This window comes from Coregonus lavaretus (assembly GCF_964263955.1).
Source record: "Coregonus lavaretus genome assembly, contig: HAP1_SCAFFOLD_7251, whole genome shotgun sequence".
NCBI lineage: Eukaryota > Metazoa > Chordata > Actinopteri > Salmoniformes > Salmonidae > Coregonus > Coregonus lavaretus.
In genome coordinates this window covers 1-27868 of record NW_028163866.1, presented here as the reverse complement: position 1 = coordinate 27868, position 27868 = coordinate 1, and the positions used below count along the sequence as shown (strand labels likewise).

General features: G+C 43.1%; 3 protein-coding genes and 2 pseudogenes across 5 annotated transcripts; 3 read left to right on the top strand and 2 right to left on the bottom strand.

The window, feature by feature from the left end:
* Positions 1–3425: 3425 nt before the first annotated feature.
* On the top strand, positions 3426–5166 carry LOC311117697 (uncharacterized protein). Its single transcript, XM_084192624.1, has 2 exons — positions 3426–3751; positions 3991–5166. Exons 1-2 carry the CDS (start codon positions 3670–3672, stop codon positions 4932–4934), a joined length of 1026 nt encoding a protein of 341 aa, XP_084048750.1. The 5' UTR covers positions 3426–3669; the 3' UTR covers positions 4935–5166.
* A 49-nt stretch (positions 5167–5215) lies between these two features.
* On the bottom strand, positions 5216–6855 carry LOC311117696 (uncharacterized protein). Its single transcript, XM_084192623.1, has 2 exons — positions 6778–6855; positions 5216–6535 (listed from the first exon to the last, which is right to left on the bottom strand). The coding sequence occupies exons 1-2, from the start codon at positions 6848–6850 to the stop codon at positions 5508–5510; spliced, it is 1101 nt and encodes a 366-aa protein (XP_084048749.1). The 5' UTR covers positions 6851–6855; the 3' UTR covers positions 5216–5507.
* A 1084-nt stretch (positions 6856–7939) lies between these two features.
* LOC311117698 (nuclear pore complex protein Nup107-like) lies at positions 7940–12813 on the top strand. The gene is made up of 6 exons (XM_084192625.1): positions 7940–8018; positions 8209–8369; positions 8483–8609; positions 8867–8980; positions 9137–9304; positions 12599–12813. Exons 3-6 carry the CDS (start codon positions 8589–8591, stop codon positions 12704–12706), a joined length of 411 nt encoding a protein of 136 aa, XP_084048751.1. The 5' UTR covers positions 7940–8018; positions 8209–8369; positions 8483–8588; the 3' UTR covers positions 12707–12813.
* A 66-nt stretch (positions 12814–12879) lies between these two features.
* On the top strand, positions 12880–15044 carry LOC311117695 (solute carrier family 35 member E3-like; annotated as a pseudogene). Its single transcript has 2 exons — positions 12880–13632; positions 14607–15044. The product of its transcript is annotated as a solute carrier family 35 member E3-like (transcript).
* Positions 15045–25141: 10097 nt separating this feature from the next.
* LOC311117694 (F-box only protein 5-like) lies at positions 25142–27672 on the bottom strand (annotated as a pseudogene). Its single transcript has 5 exons — positions 27469–27672; positions 26699–27267; positions 26483–26570; positions 26023–26221; positions 25142–25830 (listed from the first exon to the last, which is right to left on the bottom strand). The product of its transcript is annotated as an F-box only protein 5-like (transcript).
* Between the last annotated feature and the right edge of the window lie 196 nt (positions 27673–27868).

The window sequence follows — 27868 nt, the reverse complement described above, 5'->3', positions numbered from 1 at the left end:
TGCACTTTGCTCCGTTCATATTTCCCTCAATCCTGAATAGTCTCCCAGTCCTTGCAGCAGAAAAACATCCCCACCGCATGATGCTGCCACCACCTTGCTTCACCGTAGAGATGGTGCCAGTTTTTCTCCAGACGTGACACTTCGCATTCAGGCCAAAGAATTGAATCGTGGTTTCATCAGACCAGAGAATCTTGTTTCTCATGGACAGAGTCCTTTAGGTGCCTTTTGGCAAACTCCAAGCGGGCTGTCATGTGCCTTTTACAGAAGAGTGGCTTCCGTCTGGCCACTACCATAAAGGCCTGATTATTGGAGTGCTGCAAAGATGGTTGCCCTTCTGGAAGGTTCTCCCATCTCCACAGAGGAACTCTAGAGCTCTGTCAGAGTGACCATCGGGTTCTTGGTCACCTCCCTGACCAAGGCCCTTCTCCCCCGATTGTTCAGTTTGGCCGGGCGGCCAGCTCTAGGAAGAGTCTTGGTGTTTTAAAACTTCTTCCATTTAAGAATGATTGAGGCCACTGTGTTCGTAGGGACCTTCAATGCTGCAGAAATGTATTGTTACCCTTCCCCAGATCTGTGCCTAGAAACAATCCCGTCTCTGAGCTCTATGGACAATTCCTTCGACCTCATGGCTTGGTTTTTGCTCTGACATGCACTGTCAACTGTGGGACCTTATATAGACAGGTCTGTGCCTTTCCAGATCACGTCCAATCAATTGAATATACCACAGGTGGACTCCAATCAAGTTGAAGAAACATCTCAAGGATGATCAATGGTAACAGGATGCACCTGAGCTAAATTTCAAGTCTCATAGCAAAGGGTCTGAATACTTATGTAAATAATGTATTTCTGTTTTTTTATTTGTAATACATTTGCAAAAATTTATAAAAACCTGTTTTCGCTTTCTCATTATGGGGTATTGTGTGTAGATGGATGACTAAAACATTTAATACATTTTAGAATAAGGGTGTAACGTAAGAACATTTGGAACCCAGGAAGAGTAGCCGCTGCCTTGACAACAGCTAATTGGGGATCCTAATAAATACTAAAAATGTACTTGTCAATATGCACAATAAGCTGACAGGGAGGTGATTTCCCACAGTCAAAGCCCGGAAATAAGAGCGACGACACTGATAGTTGTGTGTCACTGAGTAGACTGATACCTAAGGATTGTTGATCCATGAAATGGGGTAAGACTGTATAGTGCAATATAAATGTAGACGTCAGTATGCCCCCAATGCAATTCTTAAGTCTAATGCATCCAGTGCAATTTCAACTGATTTATTTATTTTTGTCAAATTAACAAAATGTTATATTTTTGTTGAATTTATATAACATTCCAACCTTGTCAAGCATTATCTAGTCCACTATTTGTATACATTTGCATCACATTCAATTAAATTCCACTATTGTGGCTCATCCTTATTGTGGCCAACTTCACATAGGTGCTAGATAGATACCTAACTCCATTATAAACTGGGTGGTTTGAGCCCTGAATGCTGATTGCCTGAAAACCGTGATATCAGACCGTATAACATGGGTACAGCCAAAACAGATTTGTACTGCTCTAATTACGTTGGTAAACAGTTTATAATAGCAATAAGGCACCTCTGGGGTTTGTGGTATTTGGCCAATATACCACGGCTAAGGGCTGTGTCCAGGCACTACGGTCTGAGGTTAACACAGGTTTAGGAGATTTTATACGTTTTATTCTATGCGAACATTAGCTGTATTAATTACGAAGCCATCGTGATTTTAATGATTACATAAATTCAATGTAACTCACAAAAAGTGACGTCAGCTGATGAAGATTATCTCATAGAACCAAACGTATTATATCTCCTAAACTTGTGTTCAACACAGACCTGATTTTCGGCGTTAATCCAAAAACGCATTTATTTTCCTCATAGGCTTTGTCCAACGAACGAACCATGGCAGAGTTAGTGCCTACAAAAGTTCGCCATTACTATTTATCACTATACCAAGTTCCCTAGAAGAGGTTTCTTACCTCACTTTACGGAGCTTCTTCTGAGGTCTCGCCTGTGAAAAAGATAGATTGACATTTTGCATGAGTGATTGTCAGCTGGGATAGCTAACAAGTTAGCTAACTAAAGTCAGTCAGGTAGCTAACGTTAGCTAGTTTTTCACTGCATACGGTACATTATTATGTAACGTTTGTTTGCTAGCAAAACGTAGCTTCTTCGTTCCTTAGCTAGCTAGTTAGTTACAACGAAAATACATAGTTACCAGATGTGGGTATTTGGAGTCCATTTCTGTCCGTGTACACTCAGCTATCGGAGAAAATAAATAAATATATATATAGCTAATGTTCACAAGGCCGCTAACGTTAGCAAAACAAAGACCTTGACATAACATATTTTTTCCCGCGCATCTTTAGTAGATGGAACCCTCCAATGGGCCCTTTTCACGTGACGTCAGACAACTTCCGTTCTGCCGCGATGCAGGTTATGTTTACATCCGGTGTCGCTTAGGAACGCTTAGCTAGTAGCACATCATTATGGAGTTCACCCAGTCCCTTTCACATCTGCCACCAATACGACTTAACGACGTAGAACGACTTGCTGACAAGTGGTCCCTTACTTCAAGATCGAAGCTTGATAAAGGCTACAAGTTCTTCGTTGAAGGTTACCTGTTTGATTATGAAGGTACGTGTTTATCTTTATTTAGCTTAAATTAGCCCTATGCTAGCGAAGGTTATGAGCTGACGAGTTTCTGTTTTGCAGCCTCTTTTTAATATTACTGCTGTTTGTATCGACCGTAAGATAAGAGTCAGTAATGTATTAATGGCTAATGCTGCGCCCTTTCTCCCAATCACTGTATTGAAACAGTCTCAAGTGTAGTTAACGGTGAGGTGACAGTGAGAGGGCGATGTTACAGGTCCATGAAGAAAAATGAGGAGGCTCATCGGCTTCAGGTTTCTCAGATAAACAGTTCTCTAACATTATGATAAGATAGGGTAAGATAGATAAGTTTTCTTTTTGTTGTGTTTTGCTGCGGTTGCAGATTTAATAAGAATGATTCCACAAAGTTCCACTGTGGATCAGTTTGTTTCTCAGTCTGAGCTCTGATTTTGTATCATTAAACTTAATACACAACGAAATTCTTACAAACCGATGTGGGTTGTTGACGGCAATAAAGACTGGGAAAGATTCTGTGATAACTCAAAATGTTCAAATTTTCGATAAGTGTTGGCACTACTTGTCAAAGGTTTCAGAACAGCCAATTTTTCTTAATTAAAAAAAGAAATTGGGTTTTGAAAATTGTGTACAGTAGTTTATAATGAAACGCAGAAAAAATGTTTTGTAAGTACAGCACTAATTGTTATGTCTCTATGAACAGGTTACACTAGACTCTGCAGAGGTTCCTGTGGTACTCAATCACATGTCATGTTCCTGCTCTGCTGGGAAAGCACTATGTAATCACATAGTAGCACTTCTTTTTCAAAGTGCTCACTATGTTACCATGGGCTTTAAGACAGTGCCATTGCCTCTGTCATGCACCAGCGCACTGCAGACCTGGCACCGGCCTAGGACACAGGTCAGATATTATTTGTTACACTGATGCAGAACTTTGCAGTTTGTATTGACTTTTGACAATGTATTGTTCATCATTATTATATCACAGGGAATTGTACCAGAGGCCACCAATGATATGGCGGTGTGTAAACCAGCGGCTAAGAAAAAAACAAGTGTCAGAGCTGGAGTGAAGTGCACACTGTACCGAGCCTATGATGGTGAGTCTGAATGAGCCCCCGCCTGTACTAGAGCACAAAGACTTTAGTGCATTTCTAAAATAATACAAACATAAAAGTGATTATTATTTGTTACTTTTTATATAGACTTTCAGTGGATATTTTTTTATTTGTATTAGAAGCATGTACGAGACTGGATGAGTGTGGTTGTCTTTTTTAGTGAAAAAGATAAGGTGGCATTTAATGAAATCTAAACTTGACATATCTCACTTTCATGCCAGGGCCTATTCCGGATCCTCACGTCATGGCCAGTGCTGAGAAACTGAAAGACATCCGTCCACAACCAGGGATTTGCAAATTGCTGCACGGGCTTGAGGGCCTTAATTTGGTGGACTCTAAATTTGGCCCTGTGCCATTTGGGTCTGTGCTTTCTTACCAGTGCCCTCTAGAATTAAGTAGAGATATTATTAAACACCCTGGTGCCAGTGAGTTTCCTCAGTTGCCTATTGAAGGTTACAACTTTAAATTTCCCATTGATTTTGAGCCCAACTACATACAACAATGTCATTTGGACAGCCTGATTGTGTCAGAGGAGATGTCTGCTGCTATTGAAGCAGAAACAAGAATGCAGTCAGAATGCCAGCTGTGGAGCCAGGTACGCAAACCCCGACTGACAGCCAGCAGATTCCGTGAAATATGCCATGTTCGTGGGGAGTTGTCTGCCAAGGCTTTGGCAACCCGCATTCTGAGAGGAACTCCTCAGACAGCTGCTATGAGAAGAGGGTTGGATCTGGAACCTGAGATACTGAGGCAATATTCTGATTTTTGTGATGTCTCTCTGAAACAATGCGGGGTCATCATCCACCCTGATTCACCTCACCTTGCAGCCAGCCCGGATGCTAAAGTCTTCTGCCCAACAGAAGCACCACCATTTGGTCTTGCTGAGGTTAAGAGTTGCGATGTTGAAAATGTTACCCAAGTTAAACACCTGATCACAGTTAAAGGCCAGGCCTGCCTTAAGAAGAGCCACAAATACTACTATCAGGTTCAAGGCCAACTCGCCTTAAGCGGACTTCAGTGGTGTGACTTCATTACAGATACCCGCACTGACTTCACAGTTGAGAGAATCTTTAGGGATGAGGAGATTATCCACTCAATGCGACAGAAGCTTGATCATTTCTATTATAACATCTACATGGATGTCTTCTTAAGTTATAAAACATAAGGCAGAATTTTGTGTAAATAGTGTTAAGGTAAATGTGGAAGGTGAACCTTTGACATTTTTTTCTTTAACTGCAAATTAACTTGTCATATACTGTATATCTCCTATGTACTGAAACACACATTTTGAAAAGGATTGTGATGTAAATGTCGACATGTTTTTCTTTAACTGCAAATGAACTTAATTGTGTTATATACTGTATATCTATGTATTGAAATACAAATTTTGAAAAGGATTGCGATGTTGTAAATGCTCTTACCAAAATCAAAAAGGATTGGAAGCAGTTGCTTGCAAACATATATTTAATAGTTCCATCAGTGCCATGACACATAAGCACATAACATGGTTAATAGTTGGATATTTTTACAATATATCACATTAGGTTCATTAATAGCTATGAAAAAGTTATTACCCTTAACAAAAACATACAGTATAACATTAGATCAATTAAATTACCAACAAAGTTAATTCATATTTACATTTTTTTGTACATACAATACAGTAATATAAAAGTACTTCTATTTACAGCCCATCTAGCTTACTCAGGAAATATACAACTTCCAGTTGACAAAAACATCAGACTGGTTTGTCTCCTTTAATGTCAAGAGGTCCCTGATAGTTCGACATGAGGCAGCAGATGGCCCACAGCTGATTCACTGAACCCACTGTGGAAAGAGGAACAAGCCCATCCCAGATATGGTACTCCTTCACCCTCCGTATGGCCCTCTCGACTAAAATCCTCAGCCGGGCGATGGCCTGGGTCTTAAGAGTGTCCTCCCTGCTGAGCTGAGGAGATTTTTTCAGTGGAGGGATGACGAGTGTTGCCCCCACTTCTGACAACATCCTCTCGATCAGGAAACCCTTGTCCGCCATTAATTCATCTCCGGGCTGAAGTAAATGCAAGATCTGACATTTCCGTGTTATTTCCATGTCGGAGATGGAGCCTGTGTAGAGCTTTGATACAAATGTGATAACACCACATGGAGCTACACCAATCAGCCCTTTAAAGGTGGTGTGATTTTTGTAGCTCGAAAAGGTTTCTGACTGTAGTGAGAGGGAGGATGGTGTTTCACAGCGGATCTCGGTGCAGTCTACTATAACTCTCACCTGAGGGCAGTAGAGCTTGAACTTATCAGGCATTGTGGCCTGCACCTGCTCTCTTGTCATCCACACCGGCAGTGAGCCAAGAACCTGGTAAAGGTAGCTAGTCCATGTTAAAATGATGCGGCTAACTGTGGACAGGCTGACCTCAAAGATGGTAGACAAGGTTTTCTCCTGAAGCCCAGCTGCAACACGACACAGAAACATAAATAGTTCATCAATAAGTGGAAGTTTTCGGTGAGGGCTAGGTGTCACATGTGCCGTTTGCTGTGCCTTAGACCAGTATACAAGCCGTGAAGCAGAGGGATAAACAGAATCCCAAAACACAGTGAAGACCTCCTTTGAGCTGAATCGTGTGTAGTAGCGATAGTCCTCATCTGTGACACAAAAATTAAAAAGGAGTGGATGCTGCTTCTTAACTGTCAGGTGCTGGATCTCAATTTCTAGGGACAACACTTGCAGCTCCAACTCTCGAATTCTTTGAGTAGCACTGTCCAGTTTACCTTAAGGGGAAGAAAAAGCATACATGTTGGTAGGTTAGTTATTACTCATCTATCCCATCCCATTTTCAATAAATAAAACTGAAGAAGCTTCTAAGATGGATGAGGTTTAAAACGCCAAGTCTTTTCACAGAGAGACCAGTTACTCCAAATCGTAGTATAAAATAGTATTTTTACTTAACTGCCATATACTTTTACTTTTTTTGCCAAACAGATACATGGTTACTCTTATTTGTAATACTAACCAGGAGAAGGACGGCAGGCATAGTCGTGATCGTTTGTCACTGCAGGCAAAGCACCCTCTGTGCTGTCAGGCATCTCATGATCAGAATCATCCAGGACAGCAACACCAAGACGCTTTCTTGCTCGCTGGTAAACTGACTCCCGAGCTTGTGAGATTAACCATATGCTTGTCATGATACATTTTGGTAATCACTTTTCAGTCCCTAAAATGACAAAATGTAGCAGCTATATTGCATCAGGATTAAATTATTAAACATTTTGTACAAGTAATATATTATTGGATTACAGTAGTATTACGTTTAACGCTGTCTACCTATCCTTACCCCAATCATTCCAGTGGAATCTAGACGGCACTGATCCCTGTTTAATACGGATCCGTCCACTGGCCGATGTGTATCTATCCTCAGGGGGAAAGTGCTGACTGCAAACAAAGGTGCTCCCACGAAGAATCTTAAAACTTGGTCCCTCATCTCTCCTGATCGCCCTCACCCAACGGGCACGTATTTCTCCATCAACAGGGAAATCGTGAAAACTCAGATACGGGAATTTCTGTTTGTTGTTTGAACAAAATGGTACACTGCAATAGCATCTTCTCGAAGATTGTGCCATGCTTCGGTGTTGGATGGGATACTGTTGCGATACAGACACCGGGAGAAAAGAAACAGCTAAATTAACATTCAGCTTTGACCAGGAATCAATATTTATCTAGCTATCATGCACAACAGTATTTGAATAGGTGAGTTACTATACATTCATGAATAAACTAACTGCCTAACAAAGGGTTAGATAGCTAGCTAAGTAAACTTGTTACATTACAGCCAGGCAGCAATGTAACGCTACCTTTTAACGTTATCGGTATCTGGTACTAAGTTGTTGTTAGCTAACGTTAGCCCACTTTTAAGTAACTAAGGCAGTGAACAATTATGAATTAACAATAACGTTAGCAAGTTACAAACCATTGCATATACGTAAACATTATTACTCTTAACTTTACTAATTTAACTTAAACGTACCTTTTGGAATTTCTTCAAGTAGCTAGCTTGCTAGTTAGTGGTCAACAGTTGTATTTTCGTTGAGAAGTCTCAGGTTACGGGCGAACGGAAGTGAAGTTAACCTGCTACGCGGAAAGGCGGAAGTTAGATGACGTCATCGTGAAAAGGGCATATTGATTGGCTGGTGTTTGACCCCGCCCAGAGAGCTGAGGCCCTCAAACAGAGCAACGCCATCATGAGGAAGTTCCTGGGTACGTTACACACACACTCACGGTTCTGAAACAGATCAATGCTTCCTGTGTGAGGTAGTCCCTTTCCCATACTACTAACACATGCCCATACAAACATTGCATTGTATTGGCTACCTTTTGAAAATCTCCCTCTTTTTCAACCATGCTGTTGACCCATTGCTATCTCTCCTCTCTCTCTCATCTCCTCCAGCCTCTAAGAAACACGATGCAGCCAAGGAGGTGTTTGGTAAGGTCCCAGAGGACTCAATGAGGGAGATATACAGCCAGTGGGAGGAGCTAGGCCTGGACACGCCCCTTCCTGCAGAGGATGAGAACGCCATCAGGGAACACCTGTGTATCCGCGCTTACCTGGTGAGGGGACAAGCTCTCGCAGCACTGTGATTGACTCGTCTGTTTATTAAACGTTTTTAGAGGGGACTCCTGTAGTTGTATAAGGTGTGTGTGTGTGTGTGTTACCCCCCCAGGAAGCTCATGAGGCGTTCAATGAGTGGTTCCATCACATGAACTCCCCCCCTCAGAAGCCCAGCCCCCCCGGCCCAGGCCAAGTTCACTGAGAAGGTGGCCTTCGAGATGAAGGAGAAGGAGTACCAGGTACACAATACACTCTGATCCCAGATCAGTCTCTGTGTTACGGTAGAACTGGTGAGGAGTTTAATTTGTTAGAGTAGCTGATCCCAGATCAGTCTCTGTGTTACGGTAGAACTGGTGAGGAGTTTAATTTGTTAGTGTAGCTGGTTCTGGATCAGACGAAGAACGCTAATGCTAGCAACGCTATTATTTAGCGTAACAGCCTATTGACTAAATTAAAAAAAAAAAGGTGTGTTAAAGTGTGACCTCCTCTCCTGTAGATGGAACACGACAACTGGACCGGCCGTCTGGAGGCTCTGACTGAAGACGTGAAGGAGAGAATCTACAACGTCCTGCTGTTTGTGGACGGGGGCTGGATGGTCGACGTCAGAGAGGTGTGTGTCTGTCTGTAACTGAGTATTACCGTTAGTGATTGGTGGCGTGAGGGCTCAGCGCTAGGTTAGCGTTTGAGCCTGTATTAGCTCTGTCTCCAGTACAACTGTGTTATTTCTAGGTACACATTATTACTTCTACCACTTGTTCTATTCCAGGATACGGAGGAGGACCCAGAGAGAGGCCACCAGATGGTGCTGCTCCGTAGACTCTGTCTGCCCATGATGTCCTTCCTGTTGCAGACAGTACTGCAGAGAACACAACGCCACCAGGAGAGTCTCAGACTGGCTGATATCATCGCCTCAGACCAACACCGCCTCTATGAGGTCTGTACTGTAGTCTAGAAATTATATTTCTATGGTCTGCGCTGGAGTCTGACCTGGGCTGAGGGCATCTCAATTCAGTCTACAGTGGCTTCATCCTCTCCCCTCTCTGTCTCCTTTCCTTTGTCTGCCACCATCTGCTTCTCAAGTCTACTGTGACTTCAAGGAAACACTATTGAGATTCACCTAATAGTCTAGTGTGGCTTCCTCTCTTCCACGTCATCTGACACCTGTCCAGTTCTTTCACATCAGTGCTGATGAAGCGTTATAGCTCAATACAATATCAACACCATCTCACAGCGTTATAGCTCAATACAATATCAACACCATCTCACAGCATTATAGCTCAATACAACACCATCTCACAGCATTATAGCTCAATACAATATCAACACCATCTCACAGCATTATAGCTCAATACAATATCAACACCATCTCACAGCATTATAGCTCAATACAACACCATCTCACAGCATTATAGCTCAATACAACACCATCTCACAGCGTTATAGCTCAATACAACACCATCTCACAGCATTATAGCTCAATACAACACCATCTCACAGCGTTATAGCTCAATACAATATCAACACCATCTCACAGCATTATAGCTCAATACAACACCATCTCACAGCATTATAGCTCAATACAATATCAACACCATCTCACAGCATTATAGCTCAATACAATATCAACACCATCTCACAGCATTATAGCTCAATACAACACCATCTCACAGCATTATAGCTCAATACAACACCATCTCACAGCGTTATAGCTCAATACAACACCATCTCACAGCATTATAGCTCAATACAATATCAACACCATCTCACAGCGTTATAGCTCAATACAATATCAACACCATCTCACAGCGTTATAGCTCAATACAATACAACACCATCTCACAGCATTATAGCTCAATACAATATCAACACCATCTCACAGCATTATAGCTCAATACAATATCAACACCATCTCACAGCATTATAGCTCAATACAACACCATCTCACAGCATTATAGCTCAATACAATATCAACACCATCTCATAGCATTATAGCTCAATACAATATCAACACCATCTCACAGCATTATAGCTCAATACAATATCAACACCATCTCACAGCGTTATAGCTCAATACAACACCATCTCACAGCATTATAGCTCAATACAACACCATCTCACAGCATTATAGCTCAATACAACACCATCTCACAGCATTATAGCTCAATACAACACCATCTCACAGCATTATAGCTCAATACAATACAACACCATCTCACAGCATTATAGCTCAATACAACACCATCTCACAGCATTATAGCTCAATACAATATCAACACCATCTCACAGCATTATAGCTCAATACAATATCAACACCATCTCACAGCATTATAGCTCAATACAATATCAACACCATCTCACAGCATTATAGCTCAATACAACACCATCTCACAGCATTATAGCTCAATACAACACCATCTCACAGCATTATAGCTCAATACAACACCATCTCACAGCATTATAGCTCAATACAATATCAACACTATCTCACAGCATTATAGCTCAATACAATATCAACACCATCTCACAGCATTATAGCTCAATACAACACCATCTCACAGCATTATAGCTCAATACAACACCATCTCACAGCATTATAGCTCAATACAACACCATCTCACAGCATTATAGCTCAATACAATATCAACACCATCTCACAGCATTATAGCTCAATACAATATCAACACCATCTCACAGCGTTATAGCTCAATACAATATCAACACCATCTCACAGCATTATAGCTCAATACAACACCATCTCACAGCATTATAGCTCAATACAATATCAACACCATCTCACAGCATTATAGCTCAATACAATATCAACACCATCTCACAGCATTATAGCTCAATACAATATCAACACCATCTCACAGCATTATAGCTCAATACAACACCATCTCACAGCATTATAGCTCAATACAACACCATCTCACAGCATTATAGCTCAATACAATATCAACACCATCTCACAGCATTATAGCTCAATACAATATCAACACCATCTCACAGCATTATAGCTCAATACAATATCAACACCATCTCACAGCATTATAGCTCAATACAACACCATCTCACAGCATTATAGCTCAATACAACACCATCTCACAGCATTATAGCTCAATACAACACCATCTCACAGCATTATAGCTCAATATCAACACCATCTCACAGCATTATAGCTCAATACAACACCATCTCACAGCATTATAGCTCAATACAATACAACACCATCTCACAGCGTTATAGCTCAATACAATACAACACCATCTCACAGCATTATAGCTCAATACAACACCATCTCACAGCATTATAGCTCAATACAATATCAACACCATCTCACAGCGTTATAGCTCAATACAACACCATCTCACAGCATTATAGCTCAATACAACACCATCTCACAGCATTATAGCTCAATACAACACCATCACCATCTCACAGCGTTATAGCTCAATACAATATCAACACCATCTCACAGCGTTATAGCTCAATACAATATCAACACCATCTCACAGCGTTATAGCTCAATACAATATCAACACCATCTCACAGCATTATAGCTCAATACAATATCAACACCATCTCACAGCATTATAGCTCAATACAACACCATCTCACAGCATTATAGCTCAATACAATATCAACACCATCTCACAGCGTTATAGCTCAATACAATATCAACACCATCTCACAGCATTATAGCTCAATACAATATCAACACCATCTCACAGCATTATAGCTCAATACAATATCAACACCATCTCACAGCATTATAGCTCAATACAATATCAACACCATCTCACAGCGTTATAGCTCAATACAATATCAACACCATCTCACAGCGTTATAGCTCAATACAATATCAACACCATCTCACAGCATTATAGCTCAATACAATATCAACACCATCTCACAGCATTATAGCTCAATACAACACCATCTCACAGCATTATAGCTCAATACAATATCAACACCATCTCACAGCGTTATAGCTCAATACAACACCATCTCACAGCATTATAGCTCAATACAATATCAACACCATCTCACAGCATTATAGCTCAATACAATATCAACACCATCTCACAGCATTATAGCTCAATACAACACCATCTCACAGCATCTCTCCCTGTCACTGTATTGCTGTCTCCTCTTCCACTCTTCTACTTTCCCATCCTCTTCTTCTTTTTGCTAACTATGTTCTGTCTCTTCTCTCTCTCTGTCTCAGGTGTTCTCCAAAGATGAGCTGAGGAAGTTCCTTCAGAAGATGAGGGAGTCGTCTCTTCTCTTATTGGATAAGAGTCTGGACCCGCTGGGGTACGAGATCCAACCATAAATACACCCCACCTGGACATTTGTTTTCTTTTCTTTTTTGTGTTCTTTTTATTTTTTTTGCCAAATTTTATGTAATGGAGTGAATGATTTTCTGCATTTTCGTATACAATAAAAGTGACTTGACTGAAATATTGTTTGTCTTTGGGCCGTGCACAGGCTGGATGCAAATCCGTATCTGAATCTAGAAGAGTATAAGGAAGGTTTGAGAGACCTTGTATATGTCTAGAATAAATAGTTTAGGTTATCGCCTTCAACTTTCCAAAGTCTCCACGGGGAGGCGCTGTAGGGCACTGACGTGGCTAGTTCTCTTCGCAGAAAAAACGGAAGTAAAGGTCGCTTCATCTGACGTCACTACTCCCGTTAAGTTGCAGCCAGGCTCTTTTTTTTCCCTATATGATCAACATGCGATGGGAAAAGTATGAAAGCGTTGCACAACTGGCAGAGGGTAGACATTTTTACTTGAATTTGTTGGTTTACATTAGCAAGCTAGATTCATACTATACAGTACTACTGAACCCTATAGGTAGATTTTACAGGACGGTTATCAAGAGGACCATGGCTAACCGACTTTCACACCTTTTCTCGAACAGCCGCCTCGTCATTGGATTATTGGCCAATTTGCTGTCGTCGATATGCATCGTTTTCATCAACAAATGGATCTATGTTCACTATGGCTTCCCAAACATGACTAACGCTGATCCATTTCGTGGTGACATGGCTTGGACTATGGGTATGCCAGAAGATGGACATATTTGCCACCAAAATTATCTGGCTCGCTCTCAGCTTCTGTGGCTTTCACCAATATGTCCTTACAAAACAACACCATTGGCACTTACCAGCTGGCCAAAGCGATGACAACTCCTGTGATCATTGTCATACAGACTGTGTTACAAGAAGACATTCTCCACCAAGATCAAATTGACTTTGGTATGTAGTGGTTACAATGTACCAATGCTGCTGACTGCTACAATGTAGCTAGCATTCCATACAGAATGGTCAGATTGGCATTTATTGAGATGACTTTTTTTTGTTTAAAAATTAAATACTTTTCTAATTGTACAAACATATACCGAAGTTGAATTATACATTCAAAATGAACATTTAGCAAAGTACATAATCAAGCACACAGGTTTAAGAAAACAAACTTTTACAAACATCACAGAGGTCTTATATACATAAAATTAGACATATGTATGTTTCAAAGGTAGCAGTGAGTTTCCGGTCATGTTTGTTTTTAACCAATCTTAATGATTGCAAAAAAATATCAAGCTGTCTTTCAAAAAATAAATAAGGGGGTAGCCTTCAAAAATCTGTATTTGTGTATAAAGAATTTGGTTAATACAAATACATTTTTGACCATCTTGGAATAAACCAAATTTGACGACCTATGTGAAATTGGCAATAATAATATAATTTGAAAATAATAAATCATAACCACCCAGAAATTGGTAATATGATCAAAACTAAATAAATTATGTTCCGTAGTTCCAATGTCATTCCCACAAAAATGTACAGGGATTACGCTCTACAATGAATAGAGATGATCGATATACTGGAGGCAGCTCTGCAGAGTGGTCACTAGCTGGCAAAGTCAGAAAATCTCTGTGTCCAGTATGAAGGACATTAGAGGTACTTTCACGAGCAGATATCCATAGACTTCTAGTCATTGCGCTAATGCTAGTTAGCGACTTCCTTCAAACTGCATGCATTAGCCATACAAATGGTTCATCTGACTCCGGGGAAGTAGATAAAGGGCCTCATTGCCAACATCCCGAAGTATCCCTTTAACCCTAACCACACACTAACCCTAATGCCTAACCCAAACTTTTTTTCATTAATTTTTATGATTACAGTTACAGTAACGCTATTTACCTGATGTGTCTGTCTTTTCCCACTACTAGGTGCCCATAACATTAGGTGTGATCCTGAACTCCTACTATGATGTGAAGTTCAACCTCCTGGGGATGATCTTTGCCACACTAGGGGTGTTGGTCACCTCCCTCTATCAGGTGGTAAGTAGTGATGCTTTGAAGTGCACTTGGGACCTGGTGAACCCGGGATTCAACAAACATGGCTGTCTCCCAAATGGCACCCTATTCCCTATGAGCCCTGGTCAAAAGTAGTGCACTAGAAAGGGAATAGGGTGCTAGTTGGAATGCAGACATAGACTAGAACACGTTACTTATTCCTCTTAAAGGGGATTCCTCACCTTTCAGCATGACAATGCCCCTGTGCACAAAGTGAGGTCCATACAGAAATGGTTTGTCGAGATAGAACTTGACTGGCCTGCACAGAGCCCTGACCTCAACCCAATCGAACACCTTTGGGATTAATTGGAACACCGACTGCGAGCCAGGCCTAATCGCCCAACATCAGTGCCCGACCTCACTAATGCTCTTGTGGCTGAATGGAAGCAAATCCCCGCAGCAATGTTTCAACATCTAGTGGAAAGCCTTCCCAGAAGAATGGAGGCTGTTATAGCAGCAAAGGGGGGACCAACTCCATGTTAATGCCCATGATTTTGGAATGAGATGCTTGACGAGCAGATATCCACATGCTTTTGGTCATGTAGTGTATCTTGGTAATTACTTAGCTGAGTGTTGGACCACTCTTCCTAGACCAGTTTCATACGCTAATGATACTGTCTGTGTGTGGTGATTCAGTACTGACTCTCAAAGGATCAGAGTGTTTGGTAAGGGGGGGCTGATTTCAGGGGGGAAAAGTGCTGCTTCCTGGCCACCCCACTCCTGTTTCTGTGAGAGCATGGGGTCTACCTTTGTCTGTGTGACATATGGCTGGGCGACAGGAGCCAGTCACTCCTAATCAGTGTCACATGGTCCAGAGCTTTGTCATACACCAACCCGCAGATTGTGTCTGTACATGTGCATGTGCAACAACCACTGTTTGTGATATATTATGTATATTATGTAAATGGTGTGTGTGTGTGTGTCACCATCTCATACTGAGAGATATGGGGTTGAGAGAAGCAGAGAAGAGCGAAAGGTAGTGAAATGGTTGCCTGACGAGAAAATGTGGGCCATTGTACAAAACAAAGTCATGAGCAATTGGATCGTCTCTAACCAATCAGAGTATACAAGCCAGTGACGTGATTTATTCTGAGCAGCAGCATTCGGGAGAGGTCGTGTTTTTCTCTAGCTCTCTAGCTGGAGGTCAGCAGGAGGTAAGCTTCTCATTTGGTGTTGAGTAAAGCTTAACCATGTATTAGATCGTAGGTTGGTAGTTAGTTGTAGTTAGGTATTGTATTTATTATAGGTTAGTATTGTTGTTATTGTAGGTTAGTATCGAAGCACGAGGCTAGCTAGCTAGCGGGTAGCTACTGGTAACGATTAGCAACGATTAGCAACGGTGGAGAGCTTCTCATATGGTGTTGAGTAAAGCTTAACCATGTATTAGATCGTAGGTTGGTAGTTAGTTGTAGTTAGGTATTGTATTTATTATAGGTTAGTATTGTTGTTATTGTAGGTTAGTATCGAAGCACGAGGCTAGCTAGCTAGCGGGTAGCTACTGGTAACGATTAGCAACGATTAGCAACGGTGGAGAGCTTCTCATATGGTGTTGAGTAAAGCTTAACCATGTATTAGATCGTAGGTTGGTAGTTAGTTGTAGTTAGGTATTGTATTTATTATAGGTTAGTATTGTTGTTATTGTAGGTTAGTATCGAAGCACGAGGCTAGCTAGCTAGCGGGTAGCTACTGGTAACGATTAGCAACGATTAGCAACGGTGGAGAGCTTCTCATATGGTGTTGAGTAAAGCTTAACCATGTATTAGATCGTAGGTTGGTAGTTAGTTGTAGTTAGGTATTGTATTTATTATAGGTTAGTATTGTTGTTTTTGTAGGTTAGTATCGAAGCACGAGGCTAGCTAGCTAGCGGGTAGCTACTGGTAACGATTAGCAACGATTAGCAACGGTGGAGAGCTTCTCATATGGTGTTGAGTAAAGCTTAACCATGTATTAGATCGTAGGTTGGTAGTTAGTTGTAGTTAGGTATTGTATTTATCATAGGTTAGTATTGTTGTTTTTGTAGGTTTCCGTAGGTTATTGTAGGTTAGTATCGAAGCACGAGGCTAGCTAGCTAGCGGGTAGCTACTGGTAACGATTAGCGGTTTCCAATGTTAATGTGCTGCTAGCCAACGTTTAATTTTTGCTGCGTTATGCGTTATGAAAGGAACTAGACACGGACATGAATTATCTGTTTAGTGTGCTAACACACTCTTGGCAGTTTGTTGTAACCAAGTATTGGTGCTAATTGTGTGTTAATGGATGCTAGCTTGCTAGTTAGCTACGGCGTCATAGCTAGGTATCGTGGGTAGTTACTGTGTCTTGGCAGTGTCTTCCGCCGTGCCGGCTGTAGCACGAAGCGAGCTAACTAGCCGTTTTTTCGAACAGAGTCAGAGTCAACACAGTAGCCATTGTGTGCCGGGTGTAGCACGAAGCTAGCTAGCTAGCCGTTCTTCAAACAAAGTCAACACAGTGGCCATTGCTAGCTACCCAACACGACCAGCGAACTGTACGGTAGTAGCTAATTACAATATACTTGTCCTAGCTAGCCAACGTTGAATCATTGCTGCGTCATGAAAGGAACTTGACACAGACACGAATGATCTGTTTAGTGTGTTATCACACTATTGGTGGTTTGCTGTGACCAAGTGTTTGTGCTAAACTGTGTGTTACTGGATGCTAGCATGCTAGTTAGCTAGTTAACACACTATTGGTGGTTTGTTGTGACCAAGTATTGGTGCTTAACTGTGTGTTAAACTGTGTGTTATTGGATGCTAGCATGCTAGTCAGCTATGGTGTCATAGTTACCTAGCTGAATAAAGTGGGTTGAGTCTATTCCTTTAAACATTGAACAACTGTGGTTCACAACAATTCTGATTTCTAAAGGTGGAAGTTGGGAGAGTTTTTGTTCGGGTGGTTCAGTGAAACAATTTTAGTTTCTGAGGTAGAAGTTTTTGGTGAGGGAGGCCCCCCCTCTCTCCTCTCCCAGATGCTTAGCTCATTTCATTCCGATCTCCTCTGCATTTTTGTAGCCATTTGCTACAGCCTGTCAACTATGCCTCTGCCTATCCCTGTTCTCTCCTCTCTGCACAGGCTACACAAACAACGCACCACACCGCGCGGCTGCTGCCTCTCTAACCTGGTGGTCCCTGCACGCACCCCTCACCTGGAGTTCCAGGTCGCAGGCAGCCTCTGGAACTGCCGTTCTGCTGCCAACAAAGCTGACTTCATCCCAGCCTATGCCAACCTCCAGTCCCTCGACTTCCTGGCGCTGACGGAAACATGGATCACCACTGAAAACACGGCTACTCCTACTGCTCTCTCCTCGTCTGACCATGTGTTCTCGCATACCCCGAGAGCATCTGGTCAGAGGGGTGGTGGTACAGGAATCCTCATCTCTCCCAAGTGGACATTCTCAATTTTTCCCCTAACCCATCTGTCTATCTCCTCATTTGAATTCCATGCTGTCACAGTCACTAGCCCATTTAAGCTTAATATCCTTGTCATCCATCGCCCTCCAGGTTCCCTTGGAGAGTTCATCAACGAGCTTGACGCCTTGATAAGTTCCTTTCCTGAGGATGGCTCACCCCTCACAGTTTTGGGGGATTTCAACCTCCCTATGTCCACGTTTGACTCATTTCTCTCTGCCTCCTTCTTTCCACTCCTCTCCTCTTTTGACCTCACCCTCTCACCGTCCCCCCCTACTCACAAGGCAGGCAATACGCTTGACCTCATCTTCACTAGATGCTGCTCCTCTACTAATCTCACTGCAACTCCCCTCCAAGTCTCCGACCACTACTTTGTTTCCTTTTCTCTCTCGCTCTCCTCCCACACTACTCACTCTGCCCCTACACAGATGGTTATGCGCCGCCGCAACCTTCGCTCTCTCTCTCCCACTACTCTCTCCTCTTCCATCCTATCATCTCTTCCCTCTGCTCAATCCTTCTCCCTCCAATCTCCTGATTCTGCCTCCTCAACCCTCCTCTCCTCCCTTTCTGCATCCTTTGACTCTCTGTGTCCCCTATCCTCCCGGCCGGCTCGGTCCTCCCCTCCAGCTCCGTGGCTTGATGACTCACTGCGAGCTCACAGAACAGAGCTCCGGGCAGCGGAGCGGAAATGGAAGAAAACTAAACTCCCTACCGACCTGGCATCTTTTCACTCCCTCCTCTCTACATTTTCTTCATCTGTTTCTGCTGCTAAGGCCACCTTCTACCACTCTAAATTCCAAGCATCTGCCTCTAACCCTAGGAAGCTCTTTGCCACATTTTCCTCCCTCCTGAATCCCCCCCCACCCCCTCCCCCCTCCTCTCTCTCTGTGGATGACTTCGTCAACCACTTTGAAAAGAAGGTTGACGACATCCGATCCTCGTTTGTTAAGTCTAATGACACTGCTGGTCCTGCTCACACTGCCCTACCCTATGCTTTGACTTCTTTCTCCCCTCTCTCTCCAGATAAAATCCTGCAACTTGTGACTGCGGGCCGCCCAACAACCTGCCCGCTTGACCCCATCCCCTCCTCCCTTCTCCAGACCATCTCCGGTGACCTTCTCCCCTACCTCACCTCGCTGATCAACTCATCCTTGACCGCCGGCCATGTCCCTTCCGTCTTCAAGAGAGCGAGAGTTGCTCCCCTTCTCAAAAAACCAACACTCGACCCCACTGATGTCAACAACTACAGACCAGTATCCCTTCTCTCTTTTCTTTCCAAAACTATTGAGCGTGCCGTCTTTAGCCAACTCTCTTGCTATCTCTCTCAGAATGACCTTCTTGATCCAAACCAATCAGGTTTCAGGACTGGTCATTCAACTGAGACTGCTCTCCTCTGTGTCACGGAGACTCTCCGCACTGCTAAAGCTAACTCTCTCTCCTCTGCTCTTGTCCTTCTAGACCTGTCTGCTGCCTTTGATACTGTGAACCATCAGATCCTCCTCTCCACCCTCTCCGAGCTGGGCATCTCCGGCGCGGCTCACTCCTGGATTGCGTCCTACCTGACCGGTCGCTCCTACCAAGTGGCGTGGCGAGAAGCTGTCTCCGCACCACGTGCTCTCACCACTGGTGTCCCCCAAGGCTCAGTTTTAGGCCCTCTCCTTTTCTCCCTATACACCAAGTCACTTGGCTCTGTCATATCCTCACATGGCCTTTCATATCATTGCTACGCTGACGATACACAACTAATCTTCTCCTTTCCCCCTTCTGATAACCAGGTGGCGAATCGCATCTCTGCATGTCTGGCAGACATATCAGTATGGATGACGGATCACCACCTCAAGCTGAACCCTGGCAAGACGGAGCTGCTCTTCCTCCCTGGGAAGGACTGCCCGTTCCATGATCTCGCCATCACGGTTGACAACTCCGCTGTGTCCTCCTCCCAGAGTGCGAAGAGCCTAGGCGTGACCCTGGACAACACCCTGTCGTTCTCCGCCAACATCAAGGCGGTGACCCGCTCCTGCAGGTTCATGCTCTACAACATTCGGAGAGTACGACCCTGCCTTACACAGGAAGCGGCACAGGTCCTAATCCAGGCACTTGTCATCTCCCGTCTGGACTACTGCAACTCGCTGTTGGCTGGCCTCCCTGCCTGCGCCATTAAACCCCTACAACTCATCCAGAATGCCGCAGCCCGTCTGGTGTTCAACCTTCCCAAGTTCTCTCACGTCACCCCCCTCCTCCGCACACTCCACTGGCTTCCAGTTGAAGCTCGCATCCGCTACAAGACCATGGTGCTTGCCTATGGAGCAGTGAGGGGAACGGCACCTCTGTACCTTCAGGCTCTGATCAGTCCCTACACCCAAACGAGGGCATTGCGCTCATCCACCTCTGGCCTGCTGGCTCCCCTTCCTCTGCGGAAGCATAGTTTCCGCTCAGCCCAGTCAAAACTGTTCGCTGCTCTGGCACCCCAATGGTGGAACAAGCTCCCTCACGACGCCAGGACAGCGGAGTCACTCACCACCTTCCGGAGACATTTGAAACCCCACCTCTTTAAGGAATACCTGGGATAGGATCAAGGAATCCTTCTACCCCCCCCCCCCCCCCCCCCCCCCCCCCCCCCCCAATTGTAAAGTGGTTATCCCACTGGCTATAGGGTGAACGCACCAATTTGTGAATCGCTCTGGCTAAGAGCGTCTGCTAAATGACGTTAATGTGCCCTTGAGCAAGGCACTTAACCCTAATTGCTCCTGTAAGTCGCTCTGGATAAGAGCGTCTGCTAAATGACTAAAATGTAAAATGTAATGTAAAATGATTTATGAATCATGTTGGCCCAACCTGTCGGTTTCTTGGACCAATCAGAATGGTCAGAATGTGATCGCTAGAAGACGTCGGAGAGGAAAACAAATCCAGACTCGTGGTAGAGAAGAAACGCAAGTGGGCGTGGCGTTGGGCCAGAGCCATGGTGGGTGGGTAGTCAGGCTAGCGAAATGGCTCTTTGATGGGAAAATGACCCAATCAAAGAGCCAGCATTACCAATGTTCTAGTAGAGTAGAAGATCTGTAGATCACAATGCTCCTTCAGCCACCCTACAGAGGCATATGTTCAGAATTCCTCTGGGACTCATGAAACTGTCCTTCAGGCTCATTGTATAAGCTGTTGTCTCTGGCCGCTGGGTTTCAGTGTCAAACTGCTCTAAAAGGCCGTGGCAGACTTGAAGGTCATGGTCATAATGAATGATAGAGACATCTAGTGGCCAAAAGGCCGTCTTAGCATGTGCAGCGCCATTGAGGGCTTCCATCATTTTAATGTAGTCAACTGGGTGGGACTTCCAGCTTCATTGGCTGATCCTTCCTGGTGACCCTGTTGGAGTCACGTCCAACCGGGTCATTAGGAGGGATCAGCCAATCGTGAAGAAGAAAATGTCCTACTTCAAAATGGAGATAGCCTCAATGGCACTTGCCATGCTGTCAAAGCCGCTATAATGGCACAGATACAAAGATGGTCACGACACATACATCATATCGACCTCTGCATCTTTGTGGACACAGGGAAGGTATTGCTGTTATCAGGTACAGAAGACACTCGCTGCAGATGTTGGCAAACACAATCATGGAACTTGCCTGATTTGGCATGGGAAAAAAAGAGAATATCTGAAAATTGTCCGAATCAGATCAATTAAAGTAAGTTACTGTAGTATGCCTCGTATGACTCATACACGACCACTGTTGACCTAAACAGGGTAGGTAAACACCTGATTGTGTGAAAGTCTAATGACTTCAATTGTGAGGTTTCATTTGGAGAAGTGTCCCAGTGTTGCTGGAGTTCAATAAATCAGAGAAATAAATGACCAATGTGATAATCTGTCCTGGAAAGGGCAGCTAAAAGATGTATCATCTGGTTAGAGCACAAAGGCCATCTGATACATACTCACAGTCAAAGGCTGTCTCCTTTCAACTCACAGTCATTCCTGTCCATGTTTGGCTGGTTTCACAGAATTCCAACCCTTTTTTATACCCTGAGGTCACAAGATGCACTGAGAAAATTAAAGATGTGATTTTGGAAAATGTTCAAATTTAGGATGGGCGATACTCTATTCACTAAATCTAAATCTCTACAACTGACTTTAGTATAAGGACCGATCAGGAATACATCAGAAGTGGGTCATACTCAAAATGTCACATTTAATGTCAGAACTATTTTTGGACTAATAAGTCAAATAACTGTTCACAACAAATAATGGAATGAGACAGATTCCTAGTTAATTTTTTCAGTATTTAGGCCATACAAATGTAAATAAATGTTTAACAGATTGTGTGGCAAGCAAATACAAATCAAGAAGTGGACCTTCTTGTTAAAATACTATAGTGACCTTAGTTCAACACCTGGCAACCAACTTTAAGAGATGATAGCCTCTTGGGGATGCTAAAAGAGGCATAATTCAGCCATAATCCAAGAGGAAGTTGTGTATCTCTTTACTGGAAGCATCCTCTAATCGTGCACTTTTTCAGTACAATGGGCCTCAGGATCACTTTTTCAGATATTTTTTTTTTTTTTTTTTTTATTAAATTGAAGAGGGGAATCCGTTCAACATTTAAGTAAATGTGTATGGCCTTACTTTAAGAACCTATCTAGAATAAGAACGCTTCTGTGAAGGTGAGAAATAGTGACTATAATCCAATTGGACAGAAAATCCCAATCAACAGTTATCAGTCATTTGAGCGGCCAACATGTTGATTGTTTGACTCAGTGGTAGCCTAGGGCATCGCATCTTCTTCTTTGTATACTCTACATATATGAATAATATTTTTCTCCTTTACACTACAATCTATTATTGGAAGATATAAACAGGGGGCGGTTGAGAGGGGGAGGAAAAGTGCTAGTTACACTGAACAAAAATATAAACGCAACATTCAACAATTTCAACGATTTTACTGAGTTACAGTTCATATAAGGAAATCAGTCAATTGAAATAAATTAATTAGGCCCTAATCTATGGATTTCACATGACTGGCAATACAGATATGCATCTGTTAGTCACAGATACCTTTTTTTTTAAAGGTAGGGGTGTGGATCAGAAAACAAGTCAGTATCTGGTGTGACCACCATTTGCCTCATGCAGCGCGACATCTCCTTCGCATAGAGTTGATCAGGCTGTTGATTGTGGCCTGTGGAATGTTGTCCCACTCCTTCTCAATGGCTGTGTGAAGTTGCTGGATATTGGCAGGAACTGGAACACGCTGTCGTACACGTCAATCCAGAGCATCCCAAACATGCTCGATGGGTGACATGTATGGTGAGTATGCAGGCCATGGAAGAACTGGGACATTTTCAGCTTCTTGGAATTGTGGACAGATCCTTGCTACATGGGGATGTGCATTATCATGCTAAAACATGAGGGTTTTGCGGCAGATGAATGGCACAACAATGGGCCTCAGGATCTCGTCACGGTATCTCTGTGCATTCAAATTTCCATTGATAAAATGCAATTGTGCATATTGAATAATATGCTTTTTGTGCATATTGAACATTTCCGGGGTCTTTTATTTCAGCTCATTAAACATGGGACCAACACTTTACATGTTGCGTTGATATTTTTGTTCAGTGTAGTTCCACCCCCGAGGGCGTTGCCCAGAGCAGGAGGGGGAAGTCACAAAAATGGCTACTTGTCACCACGGCTGGCAGGACACATGCCGGAACGGTCAACTGCACATTGACATTTTGTGTAGCAGGCAGCAATAGAGAGCAACCCCAGGATAGAGGTGCACAGAGGGAGCTGACACAACTGTGGCCAGACACCGATGGACTGGGAGGACGTGCACTGAGAGGAAGGCTAATTGGAAAAACCACTGATGTATTGGGTCTGCAGGAGAAAAACAAAGGCATCTCTTTTGAGTGACAGCAAAATGCTTTTAATGCACAGAGAGCATTATGTTTCACTATTGAAAGATGATACAATTGTGAAATAAGTTGGCCCGTTGCTTTACCATATAGACTTTGAGCAAGCACCACTGATTATTTCAGGCAGCAGATAAGGCCTATGAAATCAATTTTAGTCAGACTGGGGAGAAATTGTGTTTGTATTACCCAGAGACTTTTTAATTGAACGTACAGTATAGTATCGCTGTTACATTTCTCAATTATGAAATGCCCCCAATATGTGAAAAACACATGAACTTTACAGATAAGCCTACACATCCAATTTGATTTTATTGGAGAATACCAGTAATTTGTTTGACATGATGTAGCCTTTAGTCTGCATAAAAAATGAGGGTCGTCAACTTATCATGGACCTCATGAGTTGCTTTTAGACAGGTGTGATTTGGCTCCACTCCGATGGGCATACAGAGGAACCATAAAACAAATTGCACCTCATTCTAAACTGTTAGAATAATGGGTCTGTTGTCAGTCGGATATAGCACATTATCAAACCCTCAGTAGAGTAATCCACTGAGCGGCTATCCTGAGCAATGTACTGATGATATCTTAATTGCCTGAAATCATTGACCATGAAGGGAGTATGAATCACTGGTGTCAATGTGTAAAGAATGTCCGTTTTCAGCTATGCCTAGTCTTCAACTCCTTAAGGTTAACAATGCATCTTTCCAGATAGTGAGTAATCGGAGGATTTCAGAGAAGCATATGAAATTCTGTGCAGTATGTGGGAGAGGAGCAAGAGGAGAGAGCCATAGTTGAGGTTAATCATTTGCAGCTTGGTGGAAATTCATTTGTAATTAAAAAGTAATGCATTTTCATGAATTCATTGGCATCAATGGCTTCATTACTCCTTTATAAAAGAGGTGACATGTTGAGGCCGCAGACCTTTGTTAAAGCCACAAGACTGGACTACCAATTACATTGGAAAATACATTGCAGTATGGCACCAATGGATGAATGGCTTAGTTTCACCAGTTGTCAGCTCTTTTGAAGCAAGTGGCATTGTGACATGCTCGGCTTGATTAAATTCAGAAAATAAGTTTGTGCATGCATGCGCGTTTTCTGGCGGTATGTAGCTTAGAAAAATAAATTGGGAGAAAAACAAAACAATTTAGAAAATCGCAAAAGATAAATTTATTTCAACAATATAAATATTTACATTTCACATTTAACAGACAAATATATTTACGGACGGATATTCCATTAAGAAATATAAAATGAATGTACAATTCAGGTAAACATTCTGTTTTTGGCTTCCAGTAAGATTGTCGCTTTCTGACGACAAATGCCGAATACCTGGCATCACGGGATTGTCACAGAATACAATGTGTTCTAATACAGGGTATTCCAATAGCCGAGATCCCTTTGGTATGTGGAGAGGAGGCAGTGGGCTAAAAGGTCCATGAATAAAACTACTAAATAATAGTTAAAATTTAGTTGGTTTTTAAAAAAGGTGCGTTATTGAGTCTTCATCCAGGGCGGCGTTGATCTCACAGGCGCCTGACGTTCCTCTTGCTGCGAGCGCTGCCGATGAGGATGGCTCTGGAGCTGCTAGGCCCCCGGGCCAGCCCTGTGTGGCAGGCTGAGGAGCCATGAAAAGGGCCCTGGCACAGGGTGCAGAAGTCAAAGGCACAGCTGAGGCGGGTACAGGTGGCCCTCATGGCATCTGCGTTGTGCTTGGCAGGAGAGCCGCAGCGCTTACAGGGCTTCAGCGACTCGTGCTGCTTCAGCAAACTGGCAGCCTAGAGAACACAAGCAAAGAATGTATAAGGCTACGGAGCATAACTCACTCATTGTATCATTTGTAACATGAACATGTCAATTACTTTCTTAGAACTGATTGAAGGGTGACACCAACTCTCAATAAGTACACACACTGAGCACCATCATGTCCTCTGAACCTTTACATGCAAAGTGAATAGCGCAACCGTCACCGCTTGGTATTCTCTGAAGCGAGATTGCTGGGAGCAGTACAGCGACGGTGTGCCTTCTCTCTGGGAGAGCATCCTATAGCTAGACTTATGGATAAGGGGTTGAAGCTACCCTCTGCATACAGGTCATTACAACCCGGGACAGGGCGGCGTCTCGTGTCAAAGAGCCGACATTCTCCAGTCCTACAGAAGTTCTTGGGTCCTACAACAAAAACGGACATTGCCATTTACCAAACAATATTCATGCAGTGGATTACCCTATGGTTAGGTAATTAAGATTGAAGTACTTGAAGGAGCCCCTGTAAATGAATCCAGATTAAGAACATATCAGCATAAGGGATTAGCAAAGTTTGGAGCCTCTGCAAGCTAAAAAAAACAAACCATCAATGTGGTTCAAAACCATTGACACCTGATAAAGGGTATACAATGACTAAAGGAACCCCAGTTAAATGTTAGCGCTTACCCTGAGTCTCTGTTTAGCCTGGTCGCATCTACGGAGTGCAGACTTGTCTTGGTAGATTTTTCTCCAGGTCTTGCTCACTTTTCTACAGCTGTGAAGAAAACCACCATGAATGAATACATGATAAGAGTATAAAAACATTTCCATGTTGAAAAACCTGTACAATTGTCATAGGACCAGTAAAGGTCACATGTTTACCTTATTACATTTGTCATTTACCTTATCAAGTCGACATCTCCTAGCAGATGCAGGATCCTGGTGAGGATGTGCTTCATGTCCCTCTCCAGCAGTGCTTTTAAAACAGCCATACATTCAAGGCCCATGTTCCCACCCAAAACCCTTTCAAGGCCGGAGTCCTCTGCTAGCCGGCTAATGACAGACCAGTCATAGCTATGGGTCCTCTTGAAACTGTTGGCGAGATCTTGGCATACAGCGTGTTGAAACTTCAGTATGGGGAGTTTTGAGGCAGTATGCTTAGCCTTGTGATAATCAGCAACTGGAGTACATGGGGAGAATATATCCTGTCCTGGAGACTGTTCTAGTTCCTTTATGTTATCAACGTCCTCTATCTGGCTGTTCTGTAAAGAGAGGAAACCGCTGTCCTCGAATGCTTCACAGCCTAGGTTTACCTCGTCAAGTACCCCATCATGTTGGTTGTTCTCCTTATTGTGAACACCTTTCACATCATCCTTGAGGCAAAAGTTGGCAGCGGTGGTGACACATGGTGAGAGCTGTGGTTTGACTACTACTTGGACGCATTCCTTTAGTGGGGAGGTTTTCAGGCCCGACTCCTTGTATGTTTATTTTTTATTTTATTTTTATTTATTTTTTCATTTAGCAGACGCTCTTATCCAGAGCGACTTACAGGAGCAATTAGGGTTAAGTGCCTTGCTCAAGGGCACATCGACAGATTTGTCACCTAGTCGGCTCAGGGATTAGAACCAGCGACCTTTCGGTTACTGGCACAACGCTCTTAACCACTAAGCTACCTGCCGCCGTATGTGACATGTTTCTCCATGTTGCATGGAAACCGGGGTTCCTCGTAGTTGGACGGACACTTCATTTTTAAATGACTGATTGTGGTCCCAAATTGTAGCCCTGAGGAAGAGAAAATAAAACGGTGCATTAGCCAGTTTCATCTCAATCAAAACGCGACAAACTGGCTAGCTACAGTAGCTACATAACACGTTGTATCAAACCACCGTGGAAGGCCCCGCCCCTTTTGGGGCGATTTCAGTCAGGTTGAAAATCGCCCCAGAAGTCTGTCATAGCCTCTCATGTAAATTTTTTTTTTTTTTCAAATATCAGAGCTTTCAATACAATCTCTATGGGTTTCTGAGGGCTTGCACTTACGCGCTTTCGTCATACGTAACATAACCATGAACGTAA

Bases quoted from the DNA above. Each gene is read 5' to 3' on its own strand.
- LOC311117696 (XM_084192623.1), bottom strand. From the start codon at position 6,850: ATGCCTGACAGCACAGAGGGTGCTTTGCCTGCAGTGACAAACGATCAC. The intron at 6,536-6,777 runs GTTAGTATTACA...CTTCCCCTTAAG, and splicing joins TGCCTGCCGTCCTTCTCCTG to GTAAACTGGACAGTGCTACT.
- LOC311117698 (XM_084192625.1), top strand. From the start codon at position 8,589: ATGAAGGAGAAGGAGTACCAG. The intron at 8,981-9,136 runs GTGTGTGTCTGT...GTTCTATTCCAG, and splicing joins GGATGGTCGACGTCAGAGAG to GATACGGAGGAGGACCCAGA. The intron at 9,305-12,598 runs GTCTGTACTGTA...TCTCTGTCTCAG, and splicing joins ACCAACACCGCCTCTATGAG to GTGTTCTCCAAAGATGAGCT.
- LOC311117697 (XM_084192624.1), top strand. From the start codon at position 3,670: ATGGCGGTGTGTAAACCAGCGGCTAAGAAAAAAACAAGTGTCAGAGCT. The intron at 3,752-3,990 runs GTGAGTCTGAAT...CTTTCATGCCAG, and splicing joins ACTGTACCGAGCCTATGATG to GGCCTATTCCGGATCCTCAC.